Raw genomic sequence first — 21,447 nt, forward strand, 5'->3', positions numbered from 1 at the left:
TTTTTCTCAAATCCATTTTGAACAAATATTTTTTTTTTTTTTTTTTGTTGATGATGAACCCAGCAGAACCCAGCAGCTCAACATCATCATCAGCTTCATCATCTTCATCAACAATCAAATCCAGATTTTGAACAAATTTTTTTTTTTTTTTTTTTTTGATGATGAACCCAACAGAACCCAGCAGCTCCTTCTTCCTCTTCTTCTCTTCTTCTTTTTCTTCATCTATAGATATAAAGATATATATATATATATATATATATATGGATGAATCAGTAGCAGACCCCGTTCTTCTTTTCTTTTTCTTTTTTTTTTTTTTTTTTTTGGAAAATTGGCCCCAAAACGACGTCGTTTTGGGGTGCTGCTGGAAAGGGCCGCTGGGTATGGCAGCCGAGGATCCGAACTCATCCTCGATACCAACCCCATTTAGGCCACATTTGATAACTTTTAATTTTAATTAAAAAGTAAAAATATTATTATAAATTGTTATATAATTTTTTTTTTATTTTTATATATTTTCTTATAAAAAATTAAAAAAAATATTAAAATAACATATTCCTAACCTCAATCTATATATATATATATATAATAAAACATAACGAATTTTGAAAATGTGTTAGACACAATTGTCCTACTAGGACATTTCAAGGGTTAGGATTCATTTGTGTATTCACATGGATGGCTTATATAACCCGCTTAATTTTATATCAATCCTTAATTTTATGCCTCCTCCTTACCCACGTCTCCCCACCCTTCTATCTTTATCTCTCTGATCTCCAGCCAAATCACGTCTCCCCTCCATCCCTCTCTATCTCTCTCTCTCTCTCTCTCTCTCTCTCTCCCTGTTCTTCTTCTTCCCGAAACTGCTCTCCTTCAACCACAGATTCGGTTTCGTCTCCATCCCTATATTCGGTTCCGTCTAGCTGTGCTTCAACCGCTCAGGTATGGCAATCTCTATCACAACTGTTCTTCTCACCCTTTAGAATCAGAATCACAATAGTTCCGAATCTTTTTATTTTCATCATTTCAGATTTCTGAGGTTACGATTTCAGAGGTTGCGATTTCATCGCTCAGGTATGGCAATCTCTATCACAACTGTTACTCTTTTTATATGAACATTGTTCATAGTTCTGATCATAGTTCAGAGGTTGCGATTTCATAGTTCTGAGGTTGCGATTTCAGAGGTTGCGATTTCATAGTTCTGAATCTTTTTATTTTCATCATTTGAAATTTCAGAGCTTAATCCCCAACCCATTTCAGTCCAGGGCTTCACACCCATTAAGTGTTTGTTTGAATGGGTCTGAGAGGGTGTTCCATTTTTTAACTGAATGGATATGGGTTCATTTATTGCTTATTTTTTGCTTGAATCTGAATTTTTTGTGGGTTTGGTTGTAAAGTTGCAATTCATAATATTCTTTTGCTTAAATCTGAATTTTTTGTGGGTTTTGTTTGGTTGGGTTGATTTTTAACTGAGTTTTGAATCTGGATATTTTTTATCTATAATCAGTTGAATTCTGTACCCATCCCAATACAATTCTTGCTGGATTTTTCTTTAATTTTGTATCTGTAATCATTACTCATCCTTCAAAATGTTTGGGATTTTTGAAATCACCTGCCAATAATGTTTCTAAGCAAAATTCAGTTGATAGTTCTGATTAATTCTTGCTTCGGTTCTTGCTTTCAGATTTTCTAATTATCTGAAAATCACCAAGTCGACTATTTTTTTTTGTGGGTTTGGTTGTAAAGTTGCAATTCATAAAGATTTGTTTAGCCAACCCAAATTACACAGGATACTATGTTAAATAGGGTTTTGGACAAATAACAAGAGAGCTCATATATTTCTTAGTCTGTCTGTTATTGGTACAATTGACGTGGTGTGGACCTTGCCCTCTATTTCTTTCCATAATGACATCTTATTCTGAAGGTTGAAGAAACCATCAGCGGTAAAAATCAGTACATGTGTGCATGTAGGTGAGTATTTTAATGAAGCAACTATGCTGTTAAATAACCAGCATGACTCTGTGTGCTGCAATTGCTAATCAAAGAACAAACAAATTGTTTTCTCACTTTTGATAATGCCTTCCAGCCCTAAATCTGGATATTACAACATCTCACAGTCAGCTTCCACCAGAAAATAAAGAATCCATAATTTAATAAAATTACATTCAATTAATATAACAATATCTTATATATTGCTGCACCTCAAGTTTTGGCCTGGGTTTGAAAGGAGAATATAGCATGCATAGCAGTGAGAAAATGACTGCTTTAGTATGTGTTACAACTTAATAATGGGAGTCAAATTCATTGTTCAAAACAAGAATAATAGCATATTTCAGTTGATTGTTCTGATTAATTCTTGCTTCGGTTCTTGCTTTCAGATTTTCTGATTATCTGAAAATCACCAAGTCGACCATTTTTTTTCTTGAAAGGCTTGCGGAGATACCAGAAAACAGAGTTTCTGCAAAGCATTACGGTTAATTTTCAGGTTAAATTCTTTCAGGTAAAATTCTAATTGCGAACATATAAACTTCTAATACTTCGTTTTCCAAATTTTCCACATTTCGCAGTAGCTTGATTTGTAAGATTGATGATGATTGAGATTGAATCTATTGAGATTGAATCATACAAGGGTCTTATGATTGCAGTTGGCAATGCTACATCTGTTTCAATACTAATGGTAGCAATGTCGAAGTGAAAATCGTAAGCAATCACATAACCGTTAAATGGTTTATCATTCATCACATAAACACCAACCTCAACCTGCAATAATAGTAAGTCATACCCACCCAAAAAAATAATAATAAAAAACATTGAATAGTGTTGTACTATGCCAAGTATTTTATAATTTAAAAAAAAAAAGAACAACAACAACAACAACCACCTTAATGTCATCTGGTATAGCATTTGCATCAATAGGTGATCTTAGGAGAGTTGCAGAAGTTAAAATGGTACTGATGAATGTTCCATTACATCCTCGCATTCTATTATAGTCCCAGAACATGCAAACATCATCTTCCCACCTAGACATTGAAATAAATAAGCAAAGTCTCTACCTCTGTGTATAGCATTTGTATAAACATGAAAGCACATGCAAGAATGAAAACTTTTATTGTCAATTAGTAGAGTGTAGTCTATTAAATATATTTTTTGAAATTGTAGAGTGTAGTCTATTAAATATATTTTTATAATTGCATTTTAATCTTAAATTTAAATAGTGTTGCAATTACAATTATATTATAATCCTAACATTATTTACACCGTGTCTTCAGGCACGGGCATACGCTAGTCCACCAATGATATGAGACAAGAGTGGAGCGGAGACTACAAACCGACCCGCCCAGTACCCATTCCCCGAACCAACCGACCATTCATTCCTCCCAGCCCGTATGATGGAATACGCTAACTCGCTTACAAGTTCACAAATCAGACTTGAGAGCAAACGCACATTAGACTAGAAAAGATAGCAAAGTGATGAACACAATCGCACACAGATTCACTCTCCTCCTCCTCCTCCTCAACCCTCGCTTCCTTCCCTCTCCTCGTTCCTTCCGAGGTCCTCCTCTTTCCACATAATCGTCAGTCTCTCTCTCTCTCTCTCTCTCTGACATAAATATATCTATATTCTTAATATGTGTGTGTCCTTTTTAGGTGTGTTGAAGATTGGATTTGAGCGAGGAAGAAGGAGAATTGGAGGGGGTTTTGGGAAGAAGATGGCTTGGAGTTTGGAGAAATGCAATGGGGTGATGAACTTGGAAACTAGTAGTAATAAGTTGGGCGTAGTTTGCACCGCTACAGAAGCTCATGCGGAAGAGGCAATTGAAGCTCTGAAAGATGGGAAGGTCATTGCGGTTCCCACAGACACACTCTATGGCTTCGCTTGCGATGCTTGGTATATGCCCCACCACTTCTAAGTCTTCCTTCTTCCTTCATTTCCTAATTTTCTTAAGCATTCGTCGTCGTCATCATCTATATTTTGTCAGTATTTGAATATCAATAATATTTTACCTCTGTTTGTTTGTTTGGGTAGAAAATATTTTATTGGTTGGAAATTTGAAGAGGGATTTAAAAAAGAAAATGAAAAAAAGTGCGTGAAATATGAATAAAATATATTTATATTTTACTTAAGTTTATGCATTTCTGTTTTTAAATGTCTTTTCAAATCCCGAAATACAGTTTTAATGTAAAACGAAAGCAACGGAAAACAAGTATGGGCATAAAATATTTTTTACATTTAAAAGAAAATATTTTGGGATACTTTCTCATAAGTGGACTTATTATCTAATAGGTCATATGGGGAAAATTTGGGAAAAATTTGTCAAAAAAAATGTCATTAATTGTAAGTTTTAATGGCAATTTATAAAAATCAGGACCAAAAAAAAAATCACTAATTGTCAATTTTTAGCGACATATATAAAAAATTGTCACAAAAAATTTATTTTTAGTGACAATTTTACTAAGACTTATTTTTAATAGGATTTGATGGGAATTAAGTCCACTTATTAAGACTTATTAGTAGTTTACCCAAATATTATCTTTCAAACTAAAATTTTATCAATGTCACCATACTACCACCACCACTCTCCCCTCCACGACCATGCCACCATCACCACGGCCATTGCCACCATCACCGTTGCCATCGCTGCTGCAGCCACCCCATCATCATGTCACCACTTCTACCTCTACCTTCATTACACCACCACCACCAAATATATTAGGGTCTATTTGACCAAGTTTGCTATTTTTGGATCCTTATATATAGGATTATGTTGGTGTTCTAGGGATTTGGCGACCTGGTGAGCTTTTGTTAAGAGGGTTGTTGAGAGTGAGAGCCGAGTCATTGTAATTCTTCCATTTTACTAGTTTTTTTTTTTTTCCCTTATGTGTAGTTTGCTTTTAGGTATGTACTTCAATTATAAGGTCCCTGCATTTATTTTCGTTAAGGTTTCTGTGTTGATAGTTTGCTTTCTAGCTTGGAATCCAAGTCTTAGTTTAGCAATATCCCCTCAAATGTGATTCTGATGTTTAGATGTGCTAGAAATTGAGATTTGATCATCAGAGAAATTGGGGTATGATATTTGTGTACGTGCTCTCAGTTATTTGAAATTTGAATTGAATCAATTGAGGGGAGAATAAAAATGCTTCCAAATTCATCAAAGGTATATTTTTGAACAATACCTTTGTCATGCTGAACTGCAACTGGGTAACAAATCCCAGTACTCTCAAGTTTTGTGATCTTGAAACGAGGGAAGTTCAAATCCGATAAGAAGTGGTGAGGAATGACTTAAGTAAGGCATTTTTGTTATGAGCCAAAACTCTCCCCGATTAATAATTTACTCGTAACAATAATAGTTGCAGAGGAAGGGCTCCAATTTCCCACTTTAGAAATGTGTGAAGGCCCAACTGACAGTAAGAATGATGTAGGACACAAGATTCATCATTTTTGATGACCTTAAAAAAGGCAGACATGATAAACACCAGTAAGAGATATGAGAGGTAGGTGATGCTACTGACGAGGATTCTGACAGTACACATTAAATGCTTTGTAATTTGTAGATGTTTTTATTGTATGTATATGACAGAAACAAGAAACCCATTGACATAATTAGCCCTAAAGAAAATTACTGACAACTAGTACATACTGTGTATAAAAACTATAATATATAAGGTAATTTGAAGGATGATTTTCCTTTAATAATTTAATAATGCAGCAGTAGTTGCCAAGCAACAATTGACAACTCATTTCACATAATAGAACTTTAAATGATTTTTCTGAGCTAATTGTACATAAAAGGCTGCACAATGATGTTGGTTTTTTCTGTCGTAGACCCATCACAGAGGAGAAATGATGGCAGGTATACTAGTGGGGTATTGGTGGAGCTATATCAAGTGTTTGGATGCTTGGAGAATCGAAGATAGGTAGGTGGTGTCCCTCATCTAGCAATCTAAGTGGGAAAAAGGTGGGTTTAGAGAGAGATGAGAGAGGCTCATGGTTTGAGAGGAAAGGGGAGGATAAAATCATGAGAGAGAAGAGTGTTGGGTCTATTTATAGTAGTAGAAAAGTAGCCCTAAGGTCAATGCAAAGAATAATTCCAAAACCCCCAAAAGTAGGGCCCATTCGGACCCAAAAATTCTGGAAATAACACGCAGGGGTCGACCCTTAGGACTGAGGTGTCGACCCTTAAGAAGAAAAGTTGGAAGATTAATGTTTTCTGCAGCCAAGGGTCGACCCTTGGAGCTCAGGTGTCGACCCTTTATTTCAGAATGTGATCCAGGACAAAACAGCAAGGGAAGGGTCGACCCTTGGAACTCGGGTGTCGACCGCAGAGAAAACCAGCAGAGGCACTAAGAATTCGAACAGGTATAACTCTCTCGTTCGGACTTCGTTTTAGGTCGTTCTTGTATCCAAATCGAAGCCCCGGAAACAAGCTTTTCCATGGTTCTGGCCTCACATTCAATTTCAAAGTATGGAAGGAGAAAAGAGCTAAAGAGTGAAGGTTGGTCAAAAACGAAAACTCAAATTTGGGGCTTTTGATCTAATGTTGCCTAAATACCTTGTTAAGACTAGTTGGGTGTTTTGACGTGAAGAAAATATGGATTTTTCCCTTTTGTTTATGTAACGTGCATACTTTATAATAGTTGATACCTGTGTTTTTTTCCCTTTTCATAGGATGATACTTGAAGTTGAAGATTAGGGATTTTTATTTAACTTTTTTGGCATTTTCTTTTTTTTTTTTATTTAATTTTTTTATTGGGTTTATTTGTTTCATTAGGATTCGATTATTGTTTAATTTAGTGAACTTTTCATTAGGGGTTAGGATGCCTATATAGGCTTATATGTAATAAGTTTGGAGAATGTTTTTGGCATTGATTGAATATTGAATTGATTGGTTTGGAGTTGTTTCCCCGTTTTTTTATCCTTCTCTTGTTCTTTCTCCCCTCCTTTTCCTCTTCTTGGTGCTACTTGGGCTGCCTATTATTCTTGATTCTTGCTTCTTGATTCTTGCTTCTTGCTTCTTGCTTCTTGCTTCGTCACTTTAATACATCACTTGCACTAGCTCATTCATTCTTTTTATGTGGAGCCTATTGCAGCTCTGTGGAAGCAGTTAATAGGATTTATGAGATCAAAGGGCGTAAACATACAAGCCCTCTTGCAATTTGTGTTGGAGATGTATCAGACATAAAACGATTTGCTATAACAGATCATTTGCCTCACGGCTTGCTTGATTCTCTTCTTCCAGGACCAGTGACTGTGGTGCTAAGGCGAGGTTTGTAACCCACAGTTGTGTTTAACATGTATATGAGAACCTGAGATATCTGTTTTCAAGTTCAATCATGATGAGATGAACCAGACCTACAAGCTAGACTAGAGTACTGTTTTCCTCAACAAAAATCTTATTTTCTTTTGTTCAATTGGCTGAACTAGTAAAAAGAAAAAATAAATATTCAGATGACTCATTTCCTGTAACTGCAGTACTTTTAGACCATGTTACAGACATGCAATGCAATCAATTTGCAAGTTGAAAACTAATTAAGCTGTTGTTTTTCATCTCTATGTTGTTTGAAATTGGAATATTGATTTTTTCAGGGGAAGCAAGTATACTAGAGAAGTCTTTAAACCCTGGATTGGATAGCATTGGAGTTAGAGTACCCGATTGTAACTTTATTAGGATCATTGCCCATGGCTCCGGAAGTGCACTGGCCCTTACCAGTGCAAACTTAAGCGGGCAGCCTAGTAGTGTCTGCATCAAAGATTTTGAGAACCTCTGGGAACACTGTGCTTATGTTTATGATGGTGGTGTGCTTCCATCAGGGCGTGCAGGATCAACTGTGGTGGAACTAATTGAGCCAGGAAAGTACAAGATCCTTAGAGCAGGGAGGTAAGAGTCTGAAATTCCAAAATCAAGAGATTTATCGTAGTGTATGTTTATAGCTTTTTCATTATCAATAGCTAAGGCAAAAAAAAATTTATTTTAGTGGCAGATGCACTATTTGATTTTGGAATCGAATCTTGAGTTCTTGGCTGACCATTTTATGCATCTTTTTGATTTTGGAATATAAGTCTTTACTGGTTTGATACAGAATGGGATATCTTATTCATCTATGGTATTTCGTAATCAAAGAGAACAAATGTAGGGAGATTGATAAATCCAATGCCCACAGTCCTCTCTTTCACAACATGGAGCCCACCCATGCGAGAGGAACATCTGTGGATTCAGGTTAAATGTAACATTGATGTAATTTCATGGTTCTTTTGGCTCTAGAGGGAGATGCAACTAGTTTCATTAGTAAAGTATCTAAGTAGTCGTACTAGAGACTTGAATCTAATCTTTACCTTTGTCAAGGTTGGGGGATTTAAGAATGAGGGTAGGCTACCCTCCTCGGATAGTCCAAAAAGAAAAGAAGAGAAAAGAAAAGAAAAGAACAGAAAAGAAACTTCTGGGTAATATGGTGGGAACCTCATTTGGGTGTCATTACTTTATTTTATTTTTGGTGAATTGTGGATGCCTTTCTTCTTATTCTCATTGCTTGTTGTGCGAAAAGTAACAAAAAGGGCATTAAGAAATTTCCAAAAACATATATGGTCTAGCTTTTATTCCATCAGTCTTTGTTGTCATATTTGATATCTCACTTCAGTAGGAAATTATTTGAGTTTCGCCTTATCAGCCCCATCATTTGTTTTAAAAAAAGAAAAAGAAAAAAAGAGATACTATGATCTCTAAGAATGTGCTTCAAGCCCTTTAAGTTTAATAGGTGCAAGTACTTAATTTGTGGTCACTAAATTGGAAAATAACCATCTCTAGGTATCTCCCAAGTAAGCTTAGCTTGTTCTTTTGTTTTTGTGTTTGATATACAAAGAGAATAAGGGTGTTTTGATTTATTTTTATTTTTTTTGCAGTGCAAAGGAAGAGACTGTTGCGATCCTTGAGAGGCACTCTCTAGTAGAATATGATGGAACGATGACTACGTAGCAAGAGGTCTGGCGTGATGGGTGGTTTGATTTTTTTTATACTATACCAGAACTAGCTCTTATGGGAGGCTGCACCGAACCTTTTTACAAGTATTTTTGGGTATAGATTTTTGATGGAGAATTGTCAAAATTAAAATTAAAATTTTTTGGGGTGTAGAATTGCTGTTTAACCAAGCATATATGGTTTGCACCAATAATAAGGAAAAAAAAAAGTGCATGGACAAATTTCATATTCCACTAAGTGCATGGAGAATTGTCAAAATTAAAATTAGTTGTATTACATATTTCATATGCTGCTGCTGCTTCTTCTTCTTCTTCTTCTTCTTCTTCTTCTTCTTCTTCTTCTTCTTCTATTTCTCTCTCTCTCTCTAGTAAATAACAAGAGGAAGGAATATTCATATTCCACTAATTGGTATCCATGTTTTATTCACCAAAATACATGTAATAACATATTTAGTACACTCATATAGAATGTCTAGTACATATATACTATTATATAAAACATACAACTCATAAGGTTTTGAAGTTTTGTACTGTTTCTTTTTTCTTTCAAAAATACCCATAATTAATTTTATCAAATTATCAAAATATTTAAATATAAAATTATAACATTGCATTTGGGTAAATAATTCAAAAAAGAATAGTCAGTTTGTTTTTAGCTATAAAAAACTGAAAATGTTAAAAAAATCAACTCTTTCACTAACAAAAAATAATTTCTTAACAATTACTAAACATATTATTATTTTTTAAATTATAAAAAATAAAAAAATAATAACCAAACTCCACCTAAAAAACAAATAAACTAAAATAGTAAAGAAAACAATTTTATAATTTGTGAAGGCATTATGATAACATTTCGCTCAACAAGAGCATTCTTTCATTTTTTTTAAAATTATTTTCTCTTAATTTAATAATATTTATTTTTTCCCCTTTAATAACACTAAAGGAAACATAATTAATACAAATGGTGTGAAAACATGAATAAAGTAAAATATATATTTTAATGTAAAACCAAGACAATGTCATTTTTTCATTTATATAACTAAAAAATTATTAATGAAAATAAGTTAATATTTTAAAGATATTCACAATTATATCAAATTTGTAAAACTTTATTTTTTTTTAAAAAAAAAACCTTGGTTTCATTTGTTTATAAAGAATCAAATGATAGAAAGTTAAGTGAAAGAGAGGGGGGGGGGGGGGGGGATTTATTTTTTACATGCATTTGAATAGATGAAAAATTTTGTAAAAAATAATGGAAAAAAAATATAATCACGGCATAATATGAAGTTGTGGAGAGAAATATAGGCAAAATAAATAAATAAATCTTGTTGAGATTTATGAAAAGTAAATAAATTTCCTTATATATTTTACAAGAAATTAGAGCATCTCCGTAAGGATAGTCAAAATAGCTATTCAAAATTTCAATTTACTATTTTAGCTAATCATTTTTTTAATATACACTCCAACTGCCATTAAAATATTCTTATACATTAACTACTTTCTTTCCCATCTAAAAAAAAAAAAACTAACTTCTTTCAAATTATTATTTTTTTTCATTCTTTTAAATATAATTTTATTTTTGTAAAAGTTACATTTTTCTACTGTCATATTTTTCAAACGGTCATATTTTTTCAACGGTCATATATTTGTAACGGTCATATTTTTTCAACCGTCATATTTTTGCAACGGTCAGATTTTTCTAACAGTCATATTTTTGCAATGGTTATATTTTTTTACTTTTTAATTATAAATAAGGCATTCCCTCTCATCTGATTTTACCCTCAACTCAATTTTCTACTTCATCCAAACTTCCATATCTCTCTCTATGGCTTCCAATTCTCTTTGGCCACGCTTGTTTGGTAGATTAGGTTGAATGAGATTATGAGTACGGTGGAATTGAGTGAGGGGATTAGTAATGTAGTGGTATTAGATTGGAGATATAAGATAAAGAGTGTTTGTTTGTACACCATTGGATTAATAATACCATAGCAATTATTTTTGTTTGTATTGTTATTTTTAAATGGGATTAATATGTGAAATTTCATAAATGCCCTTCTTCAATTGACAATAAAATCTGGGCAAACAAATACATGAAGAACAAAATTGGGCAGCTTACATGTTGAAATATATTCACTACTAAAAAATCTGGGCAAACAAAATCACCAATCATTGAACAAAATCCGGGCAAGCAAATGCATGAAGAACAAATCACCATCTTCTGTGTGAGAGAGAGAACAATAATATTCACCACTAAAAACATATATTCATTTATAACATAGTCCAGCAACATGTCCAAAATGTATGAAACTGACTGTTCCCATACTTACTAAAAAGTGAGGCCTTTATCTCACAGCTTAGAATATGAAAATTTCAGAACATACCAGTAAGTCCTAGGGGTCATTTGCTGAAGTTATATTACATAATCATTGAGGACCATTATACAGCTAATTCAAAAGGACCATCATACAAATAATGTATTACATATTCAAAAGGACCATCATATAGCTAATTCCATACTCCAATAATAGACCCTTCCAACAACATACAAACCCACTCCATCTTGCCATCCTCCTCTAGACTGAAGAACAAATCAACCCGCTTCCCATCTTTGACTATCATTGATGCTACCTTCAACCTTTGGCCAGTACTCATTGGTAGTTTCAAGAGTTCTGTATTGGCCAACCTCCTTTGCTGGGATAGGTCATGTGAATACCCTATCCTATGAGCTATCTCTGACATCCTACTATTAGTATTTTCAAAGAATGCTCCAAAAGTAATAGCCATCTCAGATAGTTCTTGGGAAATCCCCGCAGCAGGTTTGACTCACTTTTTCCCTGCTTTAGACGAGTCAGGAGGGTTAGTTGTATTACCTGAAGGTGACATTGAATAATCAATGTTAGTTTCATTAAACTAGAATTGTTCCACCGGGGACTCATCTCCTTTTTCTCTAGTTGTTTCCTCATTCTTCATGGCTGCAACTGATTCAGCTGGACCTTCAGCTAACTCACCAGTAACCCTATCCTTGCCAAACAGAATAAGCCAATCATCATAATATGGAAATGGCTTGTTTCTCATTCCTTTTTCGTCTGGCACTTTCTGCACAAATGAGTTTTAAACTATCACAATTCAAAGTTTACTAAGCAAAAACCAATAAATTCAACTTTAGAAAGTAAAAAAATAGAAATTGTTTATACCTTAACATGGTTTGACCAAACATCATCACTATCGACAAGGACCATTTTCTCACAATCATCCTAGCCAAAACCACTAGCATTCACCATATCATAGAGAGTGCTATATTGTTTCCTCCACAGCTTAATCTTGATTCGATATGAGGAGAGGCTCGAAGATCGTTTCTAGCAAATGCTAGTAAGATTTTCTTCTCGCATAAATTGTAGAAGCCTGGCCTAAATTGGTTATTATCATGCTTCCACTTAGGATCACTTAAGAACACATCATTCATAGCCCCAATGAGAAAATCCTCCTCACGCTTGTTCCAAAACCTTCGAGTTGCTTTTGCATTGTTCTTTATTTTTTGGTACTTGTGTTATCCATACTTATATGCATATCATAACATCAACATCTCTCATAAATAACAAAGCAACATAAACAATATCTATTACAAATTCCACAAGAAAATTTTTCAAATATTTTAATTACATGTCTTATATTAAACATCCAATAACAAGAAAAAAGTTTCACATAACAATATTTAACAAAATAATATTCATTACAAATACCACCAGCAATATTTTGAAATAGTTGAATTACATGTCTTCTAGTGAACATCCAATAATAAGTATAAAAGGTTTCATTCAACAATATTTAACAAAAAAACATTTCTCCATTTGTAGGTTATTTCCCTAGCCTCTTTTTGCTTGCCATTCATTAACATCTGGTTTGCCAAAGCAGTTCTCCAATCCATTGATCAGATGTTTCTGCAACATCAATGAATTCATCCCCTAATTCAGTTGGAGGGGATCATGTTCTTCATCATCAAATGGATCCACAGGCATTTCGCGTTTTATGAGGTTGTGGAGAAAGCAACATGCAATAATAATGTAGAATTGCGTCTTGATTGGAATATAAGAATAGGTACTCAAAATTGCCCACCTCATTTTAAGTAACCCAAAACACCTCTCAATGACGTTACGAGCAGAAGAGTGTTTCATGTTAAAAAACTCTTCCGGAGTTGTAGAAGCACCCATTTCTCTCAATGTGGAAAGGTGGTAACGTTGTCCTCTATAAGGTACAAGGAAACCCTCTCCATTTGTGTAACCTACATCTACAAGATAGTAGTAGCCTGTAATTATATAAAATAATTTCACTACGTAAGTAGGAACTTTTTAACTTATAGAAATATATGCTATTTATATAAGGATTTGTAATTATCATACCCGTGGGCACTTTCAACCCATTTGGTCTACTGATTGCATCTCTAAGTACCCTAGAATCAGAAGTAGACCCCTCCTATCCAGGCAAGACATATATGAATTGCATGTCTTGGGAGCACACACCTAATACATTTGTAGTAATTTCCCCTTTCCATGTTTTTTGCCTTGGTTTGCCTATTGTTGGAGCACGAACCTTAACATAGGTTCCATCTAAAGCTCCAAGACAATTCTAACAATAAAAAATAATATAGAAATTTACACATTTCAACCAAAAAAAAATGTATTGCCTAAATCAATTTGCAAATGAGTTATACCTGAAATCACCTCCATTTATCATCTGTGCAATTAGCAATTGTTGGCTCGGGCGCCTTAAGTAAGACACCTTGGAGACGGAACACAGCCTTGAGAACATCATTGAAGTACTTACGAACTATTTGACCACTCTGCATGAAATTAAATTTGATTTTGCGGTTTTTAGTATAATGTGCAAGGAGATTCAAGAACATAGCTACTTGCTCTTCTAAGACAACATATTTAGAATCTCTCAGTCCAACATTTCGTACTAATCCACACAACAACATGAATGTAGGCCTATTCATTCGTAGCATATCATGACAACTTACTTCACTATTTCTGACCAACCTATTCAAATGGTCAATTTGTGTCCTGTATGGATGAGGTGATCTATGCAATTACAACCTAGCTTCGTTTGTCTCCAAGGCCGCATGTAACATTACCATGTACACAACAAATGAATAATTAATGGATGCAACAATATGTTGAAGTGATAAAAATGCATGCATGAGGTCCTTCTTCCCTTTTGAAATAGGATAATTATTATCCATCTACACACAATAAAACATTGAATCAAACAATATAAAACCAAAATCAGCACCATAACAAAAACAAATGAATATACATATATGTTCGTGTTGAGGGAAAACACAAGTAATTTGTTGCTGATTGAATTACTTTACCATAAGATAATACCAACCACAAGATTCAAGGTTACACCTTGTACCAAACATTGAATCAAACAATATATAACCAAAATCAGCACTTTAACAAATTCAAGGTAACACCTTGTACCAAACAAAGATGATTATCTGACTATGTTTTTCTGCATATATATGTTTTTACTAACTAGGCCAACAAATTTGTAAAACAACAAAATCATGAATATTATGGTTATCTAACTATCATCTAAATAAAGTAAGAATAACATGTAGAGAAGTGAAGAAACTGTCCCTGGATATATTACAATGAAAAAACCCATCTAACTAAGTGGTGTGATATGCCTTGTTAGCAAGCCTCAGAATGTTCCACTGGTAGTACTAAACTTACTCAATATTTCAGTTGTTTTTGTCCTTTGTCCTGCTTTACAATGTGGTGGTGTTTTCCTACCTTTGCTTATCTCAAGTCGATCAAGTAAAACAATGAATTACTGCTTGTAGTTTGTGTATAGTGTCCTGTTGTTATTTATATATTATATCTTATACTAAAAAGCTAATAAGTCTCTCTCTCTCTCTCTCTCTCTCTCTCTCTCTCTCTCTCTCTCTAGTTGAGTTGAAGAAACAAAGTTCATGTGCAATTCAACTTCACAATATCTTTGATCAGTATGTAGCTTTCAAGGTATGGTTATTTTTTTGCTTTAACTATTATCTAGTTATTTTTGGTTAAAGCATCCTTTATATTATGTTATCAATTTTCCTTGTGCAAATCTTATCTTCTCTCTACTTTATATAATGTAGGACTCAATTCATTGATCTAGATGCTTCTTAACACATAAGCACTCATATGATGATGACATTAAAGTGAAGATAATTTGTTTTCAAAATCGAGACTTCTGGAGGTTCATGTAATTGGAAAATCATATTGGCATGTGAAGACTATATCTCCAAATAAATATTATGTGCAACCCAACATAGGCATCATCAAACCGAAGTCAAAATGTGATTTCATGGGTATATAAATACATACTCCATTTTCTTTCTTTTCCAGAATTTTATTTTTGTGTTTCTATTACACATAAAATTGTGAATAGTACCACATTTTTGCTTAAGTTAAATACTTTCCCCAAAGCTTTGTTATGTAAAATCATCATTAATGTGTTTCTAGAACAGAGAAATCCCTACTCAAATTAAGAATTTTGATTATGTAAAAGAGAACACAAAATCAACATGCAACTAATTGAAACTCCAGCTTCTCTCACCTGTAGACGTCCCCGAACATCCCGGGAGGGAATCCCGTTTTGTTCATTGGGGCTCACTACAGTTCGGACTCAAATGTCACAGTTCTTAATCTGATCTCGCAATGTGCAATGTGAGATTGATAAATCACCAAAGAGTCCAAATCCGGCAAATCGTTTTTTGGAAAACAGATTTTTAAAAAGAAGTGCCAAGCATGGACTGCTTTGCCAAATACAGAGTCACCACCTAAATATTTATTTTTGGAGAATTTAGGAAACCCTAACTCGTTGCCTAAGGCCACGTGTCCGTCATCACCAAAGTTGTCTTGGCTCGGGAACTTGGGTACGATTGGGGAAGGTCAGCTATGAGCACCTCCGCTCGCCCGATCAAAGATCGGCCTCTATTAACCATGATATCGATTTTTTGAAAACATTATGTGCTCTTATTCTGGTTTATTAGCCTAGAATTACTGCGTGATGCACATAACATACAAGTATAGACTAGATTGCCTAAGTTGGAACAAAGTATCGCACATCCGTTTGTTTTGAAAATGGATTGAATTTTGCTACCCGTAAGTAGGCTAAAACACAGGTTTCGACGAATTATTCCAACTCAAGCAACCCAACCTTCACCCATAAGCATTCATGCAGTTATATCACATAATCAGTTAGCCTCATAGTAAGCATGCTATCATGGCAGTCACTCACACACATGCAAGGATGCTAAAGCATAAGCATTCACCGAGTACTCCGAGCCAAAACAGAAATTAGTTAGTAATCAATGCATGATCCTAGTTCATGTTAAGATGGCTAATGCAACACATGCAAGATGCAACTAAGATAGGCTCAGCTATTCTAAGATGGCATGTGAGATGCACATATAACATGTATTCAACTCGGAATTGAAATACAATGCAGTTAGTATGATGCGCCGAGCCCGGTGCATGCAAGACAAATGAGTGAATGCAAACATGCGAGCATAAGTATGCTAATTGAAACGTGCCCTAATCTAACCATCATAAGCTGGTAAATAAAAGGGAGAAAAACGTGGGGTTGAAAGACATACATCACACACACACACACTTATTACAACATTGCCCTCGCTCAGAGGGTCCGAATAAATAATACAAACCAAATAAATAATTAACTATTCTAGCTAATTAAATATTACAAAACTTCTAATTAATTACAGGAAGAATGTGGCCGCAGCCCCGCCTCGGAATGATGGGATGATGCATGCTCGATTTGCCTCGTCTGGAAACCCGTTGCCATGCCACAGTTGCCTCTGTTTACACTGCCTTGTACCTCTGAAAACTGCACAAGTCCCAAGGTTGGTTCTGGAACACTCCCTGAACACTGTGGGATGTTATCGGCCAAGAGAGATAGTCACCGGCTATGGAAAAGTGGTCATCGACTAGTTGTGAGGCTCTCGGCCAACGATTCATGGCCGGCCGGCACTGAATGTGGTCGGTCGGCCATTTCTTCCTGCAGAACCCTGTTTGACAGCAGCAGAGGACAGACAAGGCATGGCAATGCATTTTTAAAGCAAATGTTTGCCCAACCACCCTCCCCATCATGTTATAGACTCAAGGGAGTGTGGCCCTCGGTCCTCGGGCCACCAATCACGCATTTCAATGCATGATGGCTCGAGAAGCCAAAGTGTACAATTTCAATGTCAAATGAAATGCACACAAAATAAACAAGACGCCTCCAACCTCTATCATGGTTTGATCAAGAGGCAAGAGATACATGATATGCTATGCAACCTAAGCATGCGAGCTAAGTATGCAACATGAACATGTGGACAAACATGCAAACATGTGACAATATTCAAACAATGAGCATGCAAGACATGATGCAACCAAAGCATGCAAACATGAAGCAATGTAACAACATTTTAGCAACATGCAAAAGATAGACTTAAACTAATACGGACAAGCCTCAGCCATGTCTAAATCAGTGGCCATATGAGATGAGAACAAGGCCCAAGATTCATGCAAACATACACAATGCAAGGGCTCCAAGCCTAAGGCTCAAAATGTAACTTTCCAAGAGCAATGCAAGGATGAAACATGGCATACAATGGCATACATTCCAGCTCTGAAATGGCATACTAAATGATTCCAAAATGACTCCGAAACATGCAAACACTCATGCTATGTATGCTAGAAGGCTCAAACACCAAAGACTAGTGAAGTGCATTACACTATAGTCATGCAAAGCTATGTTCAAATGATGAAACCAACCCTAAACAGACCTTATGCAGCCCCAAAACAGTGGCAAAATGATATGAGATGGTGGCTCGAAATGCATTTAAATGAAACTCATGCAAAGGCTCATAAATGGGGCATACAAGCACAACTCTCAAACACATTTAAAGCATGGAAAATAGGGGAGTATGGCATAAGTATAAGCTCTAAAATATCATACACAATGATACTAAAACATGCAAACACCTCGATATAAGCATGCAATAGGCTTCAAAACTCAAAGCTAAGCATGGCTATTACACTACAAGCATGCATGGCAAGCACCAATCGACCAAGGGGCCTAAAAATAGAGCTAAGGAAGCCCAAAATATGAACAAAACATGTTTGGAGTATGGCCAAAACATGCTAGAATGGAGGGCCAAAACAACATGCAACATAGGCTAGTAAGCATGGATTACACTACATGTATATGAAGCATTCAATGGGCCACTAAACCAGCCAAAAACAGATTCATGGCATGCCAAAATATGACCAAATACCCACTGAAATGTGTCCAATACATGCTAGAATGAGGTGTTCCTTTGGAAGGCCATGCAAGGGGTTGCTCTACACATGCAAGAAGGACATCTAACATGGCAAAGCCAACTTTGGAAAGGGGTTATGCTGGCCCTAAAACTCACTAAAAAAGGCCTGAAACATACTCAAGAAGTGTGCAAATATAGGCCCCTTTGGAAGGCTAAATATGCTAGTAAACAAGACAACAAAGGAGAGGATCACCCCTCTCCTTCTTAGGACCTCAAAACACCATCCCCACCACTGAAATCCCTCTAGATTTCAGTGGTGAGAGGGCCAATACAAGGTGGTCCCGAAGCTCACAAAAAAGGCACAAAAATGAGGCTAAACAAGGCCTAAGAGGGGGTAAACAATCCCAAACACAAAAGTGATCTTAAACAAACTTCACAAACATTCAAAAACAAAACTTTTATCAGTTATAAGTTAAGCTCAAAACATCATGCAAGATAGGCTAAAAGTCTATGCAAAAATGGGGAATAAAGAGAGTGTTTCTCACCCTTGATGCACAGCTGCGAAACCAGCAGGTTATTGGACCAAAAACCAGTCCCTTAGCCTCTGAAAATGGCCTCCAAGATGCTTAGGTTGATGATGGAGGTGTTAGGCTAAGAGTTGGTGTGCAAAGGGGCCAAGAACCAAGCAATTTGGAGCTCAAAATAGAGAGATATAGAGAGATGTATATTGTTTGCCTTAGCAAAATTTTTGGAACCCTTACAATGGAAGAGGAGCTCTTCTTTTATAGAGGAACAAAGGTCCAAGCTTCTTGGAGAAGCTTGGAGCAAAGGGGCCAAGCTTCTCTTAGAAGCTTGTAGTAAAAGGGCCAAACTTCTTGAGGAAGCTAGAGCAAAGGGGTCAAGCTTCCTCAAGAAGCTAAGCAAAGGGTTCAAGCTTCTCTAAGAAGCCAAAACAAAAGGGTCAAGCTTCTTGGAGAAGCTAAAACAAAGGTTCAAAAGGTTCAAGCTTCCTCAAGAAGCTAAAACCAAGGGTTCAAAAGGTTGAAACCTCCTCAAGAAAAGGTCTCGGCCAGAAAAAGTGGCCGATTGATCAAAACAATGGCCGGCCGACCAAAAATATTGCCGACCGGCCAACACCTTTGGCCGGTAGCAAGAAAACAGGGCCGGTGGCCCCAAGCTATGGCCGGTGAGGTGTGGGGATGGCCAACAAGCCATTTCCTGCCCTAGGTGCAAAGACCACAAGTCCTTGGTCCAACCATGCACAAAACAAATAAGTCGAGAGATTTTGAGGCAAGGCGTGCGACCGAGACCTCCGAGAACTCAAGGCGAACACAAATATGGATGATCATCGAGTGTTCAAACGATGACGTCCAAGTCTTGAGGACGGTCAAAAATGGGGTGTCTACATCACCCATCAAACTCAACTAAAGTGAAAGAAATATTTAATGATATCAAACCCACATTGTTTTTGATAAACATACAAACAACAAGCATGCACCAATTAATCTTCCGTTACCAACCAATATAAAAGAATATATAAATAAACTTACAATTGTCGAAAACCTATAACAGAACCAGGTGCAACCCATAACAAATAATGGAAAATTGACACAATCAAGTAAAATATTTAAACATATATCAAAAAGAAGAATAAAAGCCTCACCTTCCAAAAACCATTATAGAGAGTTTCTAGAACAAAATTGAGGATGAATTTACCCCTTGTTTTTCAAACAAAATATATACATTTGTTGTTTACAAATAATAATAATAATAATCACAAGTAGAAGCACAATCGGTACCTCTTGAAGGGAGAAAGAGAGAGAGACATTTATAATCGGTACCTCTTGAAAAAAATCCTTCAAGAATCCCAAAAATTGGACTAATAATCGCAATAAACACTCCATCAACCCACAAACCATTGAAACATGAACCAATAAAAAAAAAACCCTAACCATCACATGTATATCAATGGAGAAGAGAAGAGAAGATAATTCTTTTACAAAATCAAGTATTACCGTAGTTGATTGTTGATCCGATGTTCTCATTGGCCAAGATTTCTGGTACGTTTCCTTGCCACCAAAGATGTGTTTTTCTCGCTATTTCCTTGCTGCACACACACACACACACATACATATAGGCAACAATTTAGGGCAAAAGTGTATTCCAATCTCTAAGCCAGGGGATTGATTTTCAATCCCAACTCATCTGAGGGAAAGATAATTTGGCTGGGATGTAAGAGTAATACTCCAGGTGGAGTAGCAGTCCCACTCAATAAGGAAGCAAACAAACACGTTATTATGGACCCCACTTCACTACTAGTCCAATCTTACACTCTAATCAGCGAAACAAACATGGCCTTTATGATATGCTTGTAAATGACTCTGATTTCTCTGAATCTGATAATGATTTGGAGATGCTCAAAGCTGTTACTATGGATGAAGAACTACTAGATAGTGAAATGGGATCAAGCTCACGTCATGGTTCTATTCGAGGTCATAAAGTTATTCATCGTGACCATATTCAAGATCATGAAAGGCTTTTTCTCAACTATTTTGCTGAATCGCTTATATATCCTCCTGAGCTATTTCGAAGGAGGTTTCGAATGAAGCGTTCACTTTTTCTTCGAATTCAAGCTACAGTAGAAGCGCACGATCCGTACTTTCTCCAAAAAAGAAATTGTGCTGGAAAACTTGGTTTGTCTTCGCTTTAGAAGATAACTATTGCACTTAGGATGCTTGCTTATGGAGTAGCCGCTGATTTTATGGACGAATATGTGAGGATTGGAGAACGCACTGCAATAGAAAGCTTAAAATATTTTGTTAAAGCAGTTGCTGATATTTTTTCTAATGAGTACTGGAGGTCACCAAACAACAATGACATCACTAAACTGCTAGCGGTTGGTGAAAGTCATGGATTTCTTGGGATGTTGAGGAGCATTGATTATATGTATTAGAAATAGAAAAATTGTCCGAGTACGTTGAAAGGTATGTATACTGGACACATTCATGAACCAACAATTATTTTGGAAGCTGTTGCATCATATGATCTTTGGATTTGGCATGCATTTTTTGGATTTCCTGGATCTCATAATGATATCAACGTGCTAGAAAGGTCTTTTGTATTTACCTAACTTGCTCGAGGGCGTGCTCTTGCAGTCAATTAC

General features: G+C 35.7%; 2 protein-coding genes and 1 long non-coding RNA gene across 16 annotated transcripts; 2 read left to right on the top strand and 1 right to left on the bottom strand.

Moving 5' to 3' along the window:
- The first annotated feature begins 650 nt into the window (after positions 1-650).
- On the top strand, positions 651-9,206 carry LOC114308168 (DHBP synthase RibB-like alpha/beta domain-containing protein). Of its 14 annotated transcripts, none has more exons than XM_028253692.2 (9): positions 662-939; positions 1,028-1,071; positions 2,376-2,497; positions 3,267-3,550; positions 3,646-3,886; positions 7,087-7,262; positions 7,583-7,874; positions 8,077-8,213; positions 8,894-9,206. In XM_028253692.2, the coding sequence occupies exons 4-9, from the start codon at positions 3,469-3,471 to the stop codon at positions 8,935-8,937; spliced, it is 972 nt and encodes a 323-aa protein (XP_028109493.2). In that variant the 5' UTR covers positions 662-939; positions 1,028-1,071; positions 2,376-2,497; positions 3,267-3,468; the 3' UTR covers positions 8,938-9,206. The 14 variants fall into 14 exon arrangements, with proteins under 14 accessions (XP_082755269.1, XP_028109504.2, XP_028109493.2 ...); XM_028253696.2 differs by having other exon boundaries at positions 666-939; positions 2,427-2,497; XM_028253704.2 differs by having other exon boundaries at positions 799-939; positions 3,267-3,572.
- Positions 9,207-11,211: 2,005 nt separating this feature from the next.
- LOC114288614 (uncharacterized) lies at positions 11,212-13,156 on the bottom strand. The gene is made up of 2 exons (XR_014346762.1): positions 12,163-13,156; positions 11,212-12,064 (listed from the first exon to the last, which is right to left on the bottom strand). It is a non-coding gene; the product is annotated as an uncharacterized LOC114288614 (long non-coding RNA).
- Positions 13,157-20,715: 7,559 nt separating this feature from the next.
- On the top strand, positions 20,716-21,237 carry LOC114308211 (uncharacterized). The gene is made up of 2 exons (XM_082897035.1): positions 20,716-20,922; positions 20,995-21,237. Exons 1-2 carry the CDS (start codon positions 20,716-20,718, stop codon positions 21,235-21,237), a joined length of 450 nt encoding a protein of 149 aa, XP_082753161.1.
- Positions 21,238-21,447: the final 210 nt, after the last annotated feature.

Source organism: Camellia sinensis, chromosome 12 (assembly GCF_055761805.1).
Source record: "Camellia sinensis isolate YWXY chromosome 12, ASM5576180v1, whole genome shotgun sequence".
Taxonomy (NCBI): Eukaryota; Viridiplantae; Streptophyta; class Magnoliopsida; order Ericales; family Theaceae; genus Camellia; species Camellia sinensis.